Source organism: Phocoena phocoena, chromosome 15 (genome assembly GCF_963924675.1).
Source record: "Phocoena phocoena chromosome 15, mPhoPho1.1, whole genome shotgun sequence".
NCBI classification, from domain to species: Eukaryota; Metazoa; Chordata; class Mammalia; order Artiodactyla; family Phocoenidae; genus Phocoena; species Phocoena phocoena.
In genome coordinates, this window is record NC_089233.1 from 17,000,893 (window position 1) to 17,013,328 (window position 12,436).

The following is a 12,436-nucleotide window of genomic DNA, read 5'->3' on the forward strand; positions in this document are numbered from 1 at the left end:
ATGTGAAGTTTTCAGAACTTTTGGGAGAACCTCTGGTCTTCTTCTGCCCGTCTTGTCCCCATTGCTCATGGTTTCCTGGGCCCATGGGGGCCCTGAGACCCTCACTGGGGTGCAGGATTTTTGTTAAACCTGTGACCTCTGACCCCAAAGTCCAGCTTTCCCAGGCTGTTTTCCTAGAAGGTCCTGACATCTCCATAGGGGGCTGTGGAGGTCCTGTAGCTCATGGACCCCCAAAAACTTCTCCCCAGGGGTCTGCTGGCTCTATCCTCCTCCTGCACAAATTCCCTCCTCTGCCCCTCCCTGAAGTGGGACAGCGTTACCCTCCAGGGGCCCTCTGGGAACACAGTGGATCTTTAGGGAACTCTCCTCCTGGGGAGGAGAGGCTGACACCCATTCGTCCGCTTGATCTTGGTAGCTCATCTTGGGTCAGAGGGAATCAGAGTGGGAGGAAGTGATGGGAGAAAGGGCATCTTCACGGGGCAAAAATGAGGCAGTTACCAGGCAATGTCAAATGGTTAGGGGGAGACAACGGAAGGTGCGGGGCCGTAGGGGAACCCATGTATCCCTGCAGCTGCCACTTGGCTGGACTCCTGCCTGCTGAGCTGTCCTAGCTGTGTCACCTGGTGGTTGGCACCAAGCCCTACAGATCCACCCTGTAATAAGCACTACAGAAACACTAGCATTAGTGATTTTCACTTTTTATAGGTAGGGAAACTGAGGCACCAAAAGGCTAACGTTGATGTTACATATCTAGCAGGTGATGGAGCCAGGCTGAACCCACGCAGGTCTGGCTCTAGAGCCACATACCACCACCCCCATGGTGGTCCATGCACCAGTCTTGTCTCTCTTCCCATGATGTTCCATGTTTCCTCTGACCCCTGTGTGGCAGGTGATGATTATGATGGTGTTGACAGCCACCATCTCCTAAGTTCCCACTCTGTTCCAGGCATCCTGTCTAAGTTCTTTGCCCATGTTGAGTCTTTATAACACCCCTGTAGGTGCTGTGCCTATTTTACAGACGAGGAACTCAAGGTCCAGAAAGACTGTGAACTCACATGACAGGAAGTGACAGAGCCAGGATTTGAACCCATCTCTGCTGATTCCGGAGCTCAGGCCTTGGCCATTCTGCTACCCTGCCCCATAAACACTGTTGCTGGAAGGAGTGTCCCATGAGATAGCACCAGCTGTCACTAAAATGACTTACTGTTGCTTTTCTAATGTTGAAAATAGTTGTTTTTGCAAATCAGATTGGAATGTGAATCTCACCCTGGCTGTGACTGGAATCACCTGGGGGCTTTGAAAACCCACTGATGTTTAGGCCTCCTGCCGACCAGTTAAACCAGAATGTCTGTGGGTGGGGCCTGGGCTTCCCAGGGCTGAGAACCACTTACGTTGGATGACCTTTAAGATTCTTTCCAGGGACTTCCCTGGTGGTGCAGTGATTAAGAATCCGCCTGCTAATGCAGGGGACATAGGTTCGAGCCCTGGTCTGGGAAGATCCCACATGCCACAGAGCAACTAGGCCTGTGTGCCACAACTACTGAGCCTGTGCTCTAGAGCCTGCGAGCCACAACTAGTGAGCCTGCGTGCCCCAGCTACTGGAAACAGCGTGCCTAGAGCCAATGCTCCACAACAAAGAGAAGCCACCACAATGAGAAGCCTGTGCACTGCAACGAAGAGTAGCCCCCGCTCACCGCAACTAGAGAAAGCCTGCATGGAGCAGCGAAGACCCAACGCAGCCAAAAATAAATAAATTTATTTAAAAAAAAAAAAAAAAAGATTCTTTCCAGCTTTCTAGTTCCACAGTGCAAGGAAGGTATGCTGCCATCAGGTGGCAGTGACAGGCCACAGCTCCATGATCTAATTGACAAGTTTTGGTCTGAAGAGATAAGTGCACTTTTCTTCAGTTTTATACCCAAACGAAATCCCTTGTTGAACATACAAATGTAATAATAACTGATAAAGATTTTAAAGTTTTAAGGGCCACTTCTAAAAGCAATTAGCCAATGTGGTATAGTTTGATATCTTTCTCACAAATGGTTAGCTAACCTTTATCATGGAACTAAGGGTCTGGAGCCCAGAATCTCTTCTGTGTTTGGATTTTAGTTATTAGACTTGGTGACCATTGAAATATCCAGTTGTCCTTATGTCATTACTATGATTTTTCCTTAAAGCTCAGCTTTGCCCTGCACAGGGAGTGTTGGGCCAAGTTTGACCATCTCTGCTCAAACATCTTCTATTTGGTCTTGTCTACGTAGCAGAAATAGAAGCGTGAGAGCCATTTTATTTAGTCCCTGGTGGATTTTCCCTATCTGCATGGAGGTATGTTCTCAGAGAGTTACTTTTAGGACCTAGTAGCTCTGCACAGTGGGAATGGCTAGCTGCAAATGGGAATAGATAGCTGGAAAAACTTTAGGGCATGGAGTTTGGGGTCTATGTACTGGGTTGAGTCCATCACTTACTGGCTATGTGGTCTTGGGCAAGTCATTGAAAGCTCAGAGCCTCAGTTTGCTTGTCTCTAAAATGGGGATTCTCAGAACTACATTGTAGGTTGTTGTGGAATTAAAGAGAAAGTAAACACACTTTTACAATAAAACTACTCAACAAACTAGAAATAGAAGAGAACTTCCCCAACCCGATAAAGAGTATCTATGAAAAAGAATACAGTTAACATCATACTTGTGGTACAAGAATGAATTCTTTCCCTTTCATATCAGGAACAAGACAAGGATGCCTGTTCTTGCCACTTCTATTCAACATTATACTGGAGGTTTTGGCCAGAGCAATCAGTCAAGAAAAAGAAATAAATGACATCGAGATTAAAAGGAAAAAGTGAAACTGTATCTGTTTGTAGATTACATGATCTTGTATATAGTAAATCCTAAGAATCCACTAAAAGCTATCAGAACTAATAAATGAATTCAGCAGGATTTCAGGGTACACGGTCAGAGCAAAAGCCCATAAAATGTTTTAATTTCTTTCAGAATCAGAATAAAAGAAACCTTTTAGGTGAAGAAAATTTTTAATATATAATGTTAATATATTAATCTTTAACCAATGCATTTGTAAAATTCAATTTTTTTTAATTAATTAATTTTTTTTTGTGGTACGCAGGCCTCTCACTGTTGTGGCCTCTCCCGTTGCGGAGCACAGGCTCCAGACGCACAGGCTCAGTGGCCATGGCTCATGGACCCAGCCGCTCTGCGGCATGTGGGATCTTCCCGGACCGGGGCACAAACCCGTGTCCCCTGCATCGGCAGGCGGACTCTCAACCACTGCGCCACCAGGGAAGCCCCCTAAAATACAATTTTTAATTTAATTTGTCTTTATTGAGGAGGAGACTCCAAAGGCAAAAGAGCCTAGGGTCCACAAAAGTCTTAATGGGGCCCTGGCTGCTGGTCTGAATTTAGCCATTAAAATTTTCCCTCTCTAGCTCTGAGAAAACAATATAACATAAAGAAAGTTTAAGATGATGCATTCAAAATCCATCCATTCTTAGCACACTACCTATTCTCATTTTAAAAAATCCTCTTCCAGTTCTTGGCTGTCAGCAAACATCTCTTTATAATCTCGGTACCATTGACTCACTGTGTGGTCCTGGCTGATCACTCAGTGGCCCTGAGCCTTTTCTATAAAGGAAGGAGAGGGTCCTACATCTCAATATAGAGCCTGGGGAGGAAGCAAGCATGATGGAATCACAGGAACGGCATCCATCCACCTGTGGCCTCATGATTTTTTGGAAGGGGTGACATATATAAGAGAGGAATCCACTCCTTAACTCAGCACTTGAGACCCTTCGTGATCTGGCCCCAGCCTTCCTTCTCAGCCTCATCTCTCACCACTCCCTGATATCTGCCTTTGCATTTGTATGGGGCTGGAAGGAGGTTCAGGAGCCCAAACGGGCTTCAAGGGACCTCCTTAGAGGAAAACTTAGGAAGCTTCAAGCAGACACAAGAATTGAGAATGCTGGAATCTTCCAGATTCTTTTCATCCCCAACCTACATTGACTCCATTTGGACTCAAAGTCTATCTCCTTGTTGGGCTCATCAGTGAAATCTATCTCTTGCTGCTATGCTCAGTAGTAAAACCCTTGAACTAGGAGTTGCAAGCTCACCCTAAAGGTGAGCGAATCTAGTGTCTCAGGGACCAGTGAGGTCTAAGGTCTAGGGGTAAAGCAACAGGGTGTGGTGGGGACTGTGGCAAAGTATAGAGCACGTGTCCCATCTGAGAAAGGACCTTAAGGCTAGGTCACATCTTGCTCTCACTGTGTCCTTGATGGCCAGCATAGGGCCTGGCATCAAGGAGGCTGGGAGGAAAGACTGAAGAGCTGAAGTTTCTTATAGGCATAAGGTTTGGGTGGAAGGCATTCGTTTGTTCATTCATTCATTTACTCATTCGTATACCCCTTCAATAAATATTTATTGAGCACTCTCTATGTACCAGGCAGTGTTCTAGGTGCTAGGGCTCCAGCGGGAAGAGAGATGGGGAGAGTCAGGGAAAAGGTGTTTGGAATATTAAATAGACTAGTTAGGAAAGGCCTTCCTGAGAAGGTAAAACTTGGGGAAAGTGATAAAGGAGAGGAAGGGCAAACCATTCCGCTATCTGGGGGAGGAATGCTCCAGGGAGAAGTAACAGCACGTGCAAAGGTCCTGAGGCAGGAATGTGGCTGGCACATTTAAGGATCAGCAAGGAGGCCAGTGTGCCTGGAGTGGAGTGAGCAAGGGGCAAGCCAGTAGGAAGTGACGTCAGGGAGATGATGGGGGCACAGATCACACAGGGCCTTATAGGCCATGGTAAGGACTTAGGTTCTGACTCTGAGTGAATTGAGAACCGTGGGAAAGTTCTGAGAGGAGACATAATCCATCTTAGGTTATAACAGGACCCTTCTGGTGACTGTGTGGATAAGGGCAGAAACAGGGAGACCCATGCAGAGGCTACTGCAGTAATCCAGGAGGAGATGATGGGGCTGGGACCAGAGGAGGTGGTGAAAAGTAGTTGGATTCTAAGTATATTGGGAAGCTGGACCTGCAGATCAGATGGGGAGGTGTGAGAGAAAGAAAGAAACAAAGGATGATATCAAGGTTCTGGCCTGAGCATCTGGGAGGATGGAGGTACCATTTTCTGAGCTGGGGATGAATTGAAGATGTGGTACCTGCCTTCACGGGGCTTCCACTTCCAGCTTGTGAACCATCCGAGGATCACACACGAAATGATAAGAGTTATAAGGTGACTAGCTGCCACCTAGGAGAAGGCCATGGTGCCATGAGAGCTTCTAATAGGGAGGGAGTGTGTTCCCAGTCGAGGGGTGGGGGAAGGGAACACGAAGAGTATAGGAGCTGAGGGGAGGGGAGGGGAGGAGGGGTGGGGGTGGGTGTGGATGGTGAGGCTGGTGGAGGCCAGTCCTGGATCCATGGGAAAGAATTTGGGCTTTATTTTGGGATAAAGTGTTTTGAGCAGGAGTGTGCGTACTTGCGTGTATGCATGTGATGTAATCAGAGCTGTGTGGTTTGAAAATATCCCTCCAGCTGCAGTGTGGAGAGTGGATCCGACAGAAGCCAGAGTGGAGGTCCAGGGAGCCCAGTGACGGCTTCTGCCCTCGTCCTGCTGGGCCTGGACGGGGTGGAGTCCGTGGAAAGGGCAGGAGGGCTTTGAGGAGGTGGGAGTGACAGGGCTGGATGGATTGGACTGGGAGGTGATGGAAGGAGGCATCATGGGGACTTGCGGCTTCGCCATCCACATTCCTCAGGACGTTGGCTTTCTGGGAATTAGGGTTTAGAGAAAGATGCTGCTCAGGTTAGAGATGTTGGGGCCCTGCTACCCCCCGATCCGTACAGGGCTCGTGGGAGGGGGAGAGGCAGAAGCCTGAAGCTCTCACTTCCTTTCATATTCTGAAAACCTTTCTTTCTTTCTTTTTTTTTCAAAGGTGAAAAATGCCGCAGCTTCATTGACCTGGCCCCAGCATCAGAGAAAGGTAAGTGTGGCCCCAGCTCAGGTGTGTCAACCTTGCCCTCTCCAGGGACACTTCCCGAAGCCCTGATCCTGTCCTTCAGCATCCCTGGGTGATGGTGCCCCAGGGGCCAGAATCCTGTTGCAAAGCTCTGAGTTCCTTGAGCGGTTAGTGCAGGGGGAGAAGCAGGTGGAGGGACATCATCTTGCCCTCCCCTGCCCCCCAAGTGAGATGGTTCTGAGAGTCATTACACTTCCCTTACTTCCAGTGCGTGCTGGAACTTTGGGAGAGGTAGGCTGGGTGTGCGGAAGTTGGGATCAGGCAAGACCAGTGTTGGCATTGCTTCCGAGTGTAGGATTTGACCTTGGGGGAGGGATCCAGACGTTCTGTCTGTGTCGTCTCACAGGTGTGGGGAGGTCCAGCCTGATCAGGCACTGCCATTCAGAAAGGACCCATTGGTGTGCAGGGCTTGACAGCAGAGATTCTGAGCCCAGTGATGCCCAGATATGATAGGAGGGGGCTGCAGCTCGTGTAGGAGGCAGAGCTGTCAGAATTAGGTTTAGCTGCAAGTAATGGCGGCCCCAAGTAACTGGCTTCAGTGGAGAAATGTATTGATTCCTTTTAAAAGTTTCAAATCTAGAGTGGCTCTGCTTCATGCGGTCTTCAGGATCCAGGGGCCTCTCCATCATCCCTGTGGCCTTTGTCCTCATGGACTAACAGGATGGCTAGAGCTACAGCCGTCACATCTGCACTCCAGGCAACAGGGTAGAGGAAAGGCAAAGAAGAAAGGGCAAAGGTTGCATGTCAACAGTAAGGTTCCCAGAAGTTGCCCCATGACATGGGCTTATATCCCCTTGGCCAGAACTTGATCACAGCTGCAAGGGAGGCTGGGAAATGAGGTCTTTATCCTGGCAACCATGTGCTCAGCTGAAAGGCAGGGGTTTTATCATTATGAAAGAACAGGAGAATGGATACTGGGGGACGCGCTGCCACAGGAGCGTAGGGCACGGCCACCTCCCTACTTCCCTACCCTGCCACCAAGGAGAACCCTTGCCAAGAGAGAACAGGTGTGCAGGTCTCTTCAGACAGCCTGGAGATTAGGAGAGGGCTCTGGTCCTGGGAGTCGGGGTGGGGAAACTGAGACAAGAGTTCAGTCCTAAACTGTCCCGACATGGGGGGCCTTGGTGGGCTGAGGCTCAGGGGAAATTCTTCCATCCAGTATGTGCGGTCACCCACGCCCCCTGCTGGTGGGGCTGAGTTTGCAGTTTCCCTGCAGTGTCAGGAGGTTCAAGGGCCTGAAATGCCCCGTCTCTGACCCCTCCAGGGTGTTGGGAGAGGCGGGACAGGCAAGGGGGCTGCGTGTCTTTGAGGCTGGTGACGTTCCTGTCCTACAGACGCTGTCCCCTTGAAGAGCTCCAGCCAAGTGGCAGCTGGTGAGACTGAGGGGCATGTGACAGGGAGCCCATAGTGCTCTCGGGTCCAGGAAGAGGCTGGGCTCCCCCTCTGAGCAAGCTTTTTGCAGTGGGGACTACCTCCTCTGTTTCCTCTGCTTCCCAGTGACGATGCCCTGTTTCGTGGCTACTTGTGGCCATCCCTGAAGTTTCGAGCTGAGCAACTCGGGCCACAGCTTCCAAACTGAGTTCTTCAGAAAATACTGTAGCTGCTAATAAATGGCTGATATTTACTGAGCAGGTACAATGTGTCAGGCACTGGGCCAAGCACTTTAAACGTATCAACTGAGAAACCTCCCCACAACCTTGCTAAGAAGGGGCTGACATTCTCACCCCGCTTGACAGATGAGAAAACTGAACCTTAGAGACATTAAGCCACTCACGTCTCACATCTCATAAGGAGCAGAGCCCGTGCTCCATACCCCTCTGTTGTACTGCATCTGAGAAGCCAGTACCTGTAGGCAGCCTCTACGATGCTCATCCCATAATCCCCAAGGCCTTGGAGTTCCTGGGTCACCTCTGCTCCAAATCTGGCTTCCAGGAAGCTGGGCCTGTGTGCGCATATGTAAATGTGTGTGCATGTCTGGTTGAGGGCGAGGATATGCATGCATGGGCAGGTGCTTCTCTGAGAGTGTGCACATGGGTCTCGTGTGTGTGCCTGCATGCACACTCGTGGGTGAGTGTGGGCACGGAGGCATGTACACATGTGTGGACGTATGAGCATGTGGATGTGTGTACATGCGTGTGTGTGTCCACATACAGTGTGGACTGTATGGTGGCTTATTCCTGCCTCGTGTATGAGGACCGAGGCCCCAGATGGGTTGTATCTTTGTGTTTTACTGGCCTCGTGATTTTACTTTCAGGGCTTGGTGGCCACGCCGAAGACCTTCTGGCTGTACATATAAAAATGTTTATAAGAAGCCTGAGTGGGCTGGCTTTGCAGACCAGTTTTCATGGGCTCACTGCCTCCCAAGCACTTAGGCTCACCTTTGGGGCTGGCGGGGTTTGGTCAGGTAGCTCTGTGGCCTGTTCCTGAACCTCCCGGCCCAGTCCTCCCAGGGGCACCTGCAGGAGCCTAGTGTCCCCGGACCCCTCCATGTGCTCGCCGAGTCCTCTCCACGTTGTCTGTTTCACAGATGAGGATCCCAGGCTGTAGAGAGAGGGGGACTGGTTCAGGGTCACACAGGGAGTCCGGGCCGATATTGGAGCCCAGATGTGTTCTCTCCCAAAGGACACTCTTCTCCCACATTCTGGCTGCACCCACTCCCGCTGTGACTTCCTTCCTGCTCTGCAAAATCCGATCATAATAATTAGTGTTAGGTGACACTAACACAAACTGGCTTTCATGCTGCGCTTACCACGTGCCAGGTGCTGTTCTGAGAACTTTATACCTGGTGGCTCATTTAATCCCCATTTTACAGATGAGGAGACTGAGGCCTAGAGAGTTAATTGACTTGCCCAAAGTCACACAGTTAAGATGCTGGGATTTAAAACTGAGCTGTCTGGCTCTTAAATGCCTGGTTCTTCTGCTGAAAAGCTAGGCCTTCCGAGCCTCTCTCTCTGTGTGTGTGTGTGTGTGTGTTTGTGAGTAATTGAGGCCCTTCTGAAATGGGCCCCGTCTTTGCCATTTTCTCCAATACCCTCTGTCCTTTCCTCCCTACTCTCTCCCCTGGCAAAATGCGTGTCTGTCATCAGTGTTTTCACCATGGCCTATTTTTGTTAGTTCTCCTGATCATTCTAGCTTTGGGCTTCACGTGGGAAATATCTTTTCATTTTAAACTAGCTTAAGCCACAACCATTTTTCATCTGGATTCCTGCCACAGTCTCTCAACTGGTTATGTCCTTCCATTTTTGACCCCTGCTTCACTGGTGGCCAGAATGATCCTGTTAAAGCATCAATCATCTCACGTGGCTCCCTGTTTAAAACCCTCCCTTGGCTCCCATCTCATTCAGAGTAAAATTCGGTGTCCTCATCTTGGCCTGTAAGGTCTGGGGGATCTGGCCCTGTACATCCGGGATCTCATCTCCTGTAATCTCCCCTCCCTCACCATACTTCAGGTCTCCAAAATCTTTACTGTTCCTTGAGTCAGCCAAGCTAGTGTGTGCCTTGGCACTTGCTGTTTCCTGCTCCTGGAACACTGTTCTCTCAGCTCTCTGCACAGCTGGTCCCTTCTCATCACTCAAACGTCACATCTTCAGGGCAGCCTTCCTTGAACATCCTTAGAGCAGCCCTTCCTCCTGCCAAGTCCTTCTCCACTCTCTTCAATGTTTAGTTGTCTTTACATCACATAAGAAATGTACTCAGTGCTTCTTTGATTAACAGTGGTCTCCCCCAAAAGAATGTCAGCTCCATGAGGTCTTGTTTGTCTTGTTTGTGACTCACTGTATCCCCAGGGCCCAAAGCAATGCCTGGTAGTGTTGAATTAATGAAAAATGAACATTGATTTTTAACTGTATACACTCTTGTTATAAAAATTATAACGATTTTTAAATGTGTAAATGAGAAATGAAAGTCTCTTATAAGCCCACCCTTAGATATTCACTGGTAATGGTTTGGTTTATTAGTCCCTGAAGAAAGTTAGAAGGATGAAAGATAGATAGATAGGTAGATAGGTAAATACACACACATACGTATATACACATATATACTTATACACCTGTATAAAATCATAGATTGCTTTTTATATCAATACATAGAACTCACTCATCTTTTGGAACAGCTGTATAATAGCCCATCACATAGAAACAATTTATTTAACCAAGCCCTATCACTGGACATTCAGATTATGTCCCCAGTACACTTTGAGAATCTTGTATCACAGCTGAGTAATAGTAACGTGTACACATATCTTTCTCCCTCACGAGAATGGGGCCCTCCGAGCAGTGGTTTCTTATTTACCTCTGGGCCTCCAGGGCCCAGCCCAGCACTGGAGCCCTACTGGCAGAGCAGAGTAATAAATTCTCTGACAGAGATCTGCCCAGCAGGACATGAGAGGCAGAGGAGGAGGAATGAATCAAGGACGCCTGAGCAGTTTGTGAAGATGAAATGTGCAAATGCAGATAAACAGCAACGTCTGTGTATTGTGAACTTGTTACTGAAAATGCAGAGGAAAAGCTTCTTCTGCTTCGTAATCTTCCTCTTCAGGGTTTCCCTTGTCTCTCCAAATCGCAACCTCTTATCCTCTGGGGCCAGATTCTCCTACCAAATAATTGTGACCAACTGGATACTTTTCAAACCTAGTGTATTGGTCAGCAGTAGTCACTATAATGCTGTGTAACAAGCCATCCCCAAACTCAGTGGCACTCGGCATGTATATTTTTGCTTGCATGTCTGTGGGTTGACTTAGGTTTAGCTGATGTAGGCTGTCTTGGTTCCAGGCTGCAGACTGGGCTCAAGTCCGCTCCATGTGTATTCTCTTGGGGGGCCAAAGAGAGGGGACAGAAATGCAAGGTGGCTAACTGCACAAGTACATTAAAATATATACATGTATTCCTCTTTTTTTTTTTTTGGCTGCACTGTGAAGCATGTAGGATCTTAGTACCCCGACCGGGGATTGCACCCACGCCCCCTGCCATGGAAGCGTGGAGGCTTAACCACTGGACTGCCGGGGGAGTCCCATGCACAAAGCACGTTTAAAACCTTTGCTTACATTCTATCTGCTAACACCCTGTTGGCTAAAGCAAGTCATGAGGTTGCATCCAACATCAATGGGGCAAGAAATACACGACCCACGCCCAACCCACGTGGAGGGTGGAGTGGGAATGAATATTTGCTGAGTGATAGTCTAATCTGCCACACCTGGGCCTGACCACAGGCCTTAAGGATGATTGACAGCTGGCTGTGCTGGAACCGGCCCAGCTGGATTTCTGGGTGGATGTGCTTAATTTGCTTCTCAGGGTCTCCTCTGGTCATTGTCATCCCAAAGTGACTTATTTATTTTTCCGAAAGTAACCAGAATATTTGAGGGAGGTAATTCATTCCTTCCCCAAACAATCCATTGAGCAACCTCTGCATGCCAGTCATCTGCACACATGCCTTCCAATTCAACACATATTCCCTGAGCACCTGCTTTAATCCAAGTTCTGGGCTAGGTATGGGGGGCAATGCAAGGACGAATGAGGTGAAGGTCCCTGCCCTTCGGGAGTGGGAGAGAGCTATGGAAATGGTTATCAGGCATCGTGGGAGGGCTCCAGCCGAGGAACAAGGAGGCCACCCTCCAGTGCAAAAGGCTAGGGACATGATGGCTGCCACCTCCGATCCTGCCGTGGGGCAGGGGTGGGGGGCGTCCGTGAGGATTTTTGGGTTTTCTGCCCTTTGCTATGTTAACTGGACCCCCCAGTAAATATCTGTCCCATGTCATTTGTCAAGGTGCGGTATGGGGAAAATTCCCAGTTCCTAAATCCCAGGTTGGAGCTTCCCCTCACAGGTGGATGGGTTCTCACTGTGAATGAAGGAAGGAAGGAAGGAAGGAGGGAAGGAATTGAGCACGTCCTGATTCATATTTGCCACCAAGGCTGTACTGGTAAATCGCTGTGATTCCTCAGTGCCCATCAACACACACCGTGGAGTACTTTGCAGTCTCCAGCTTCTCTCAGCGGTACGGATGTTGGGCAAACGGAGCCAGATTCAAAAGAACACACAGTATGTGATTCCATTTGTATAAAACTGGAAATCAGGCAAAACGGATCTGTGCCGTCAGAAGTCAGGACAGGGGTTACCCTTGAAGAGCGAGTGTGACTGAAAGGGAGCCAGTGGAGGGCTCTGGCGACGTTAGGTTTCTTAAGCCGGGTGCTAGTTACGCGATGTGTTCAGTTTATGTAAGTTCATCAAGCTGTACGTTTGTGATCAATGCCCTTTTCTGTACATGTGATACTTCCATAAAAAGTAAAACAAAAATTTTCACACTGAATTCTAAATTATCTTTCTAAACTGGAAATCCAGCTCCATCAGCCTCCTGCTTAAAGGCCTTTCCTGGCTCCTAAACATACACCATGTAACACGGCACTCGTGGCCCTTCGTGATCTAGTGTGTGTCCGC

At 48.9% G+C, this 12,436-nt stretch overlaps 1 protein-coding gene across 2 annotated transcripts in view; it reads left to right on the top strand.

The window, feature by feature from the left end:
• The window catches only part of GSG1L (GSG1 like), a 221,502-nt gene that overhangs the window by 81,057 nt on the left and 128,009 nt on the right, over positions 1-12,436 (top strand). For both annotated transcript variants that reach the window (XM_065892928.1, XM_065892929.1), the window contains exon 2: positions 5,924-5,971. In XM_065892928.1, the coding sequence (XP_065749000.1) occupies positions 5,924-5,971 (48 nt within the window). The remainder of the gene's footprint in view (positions 1-5,923; positions 5,972-12,436) is intronic.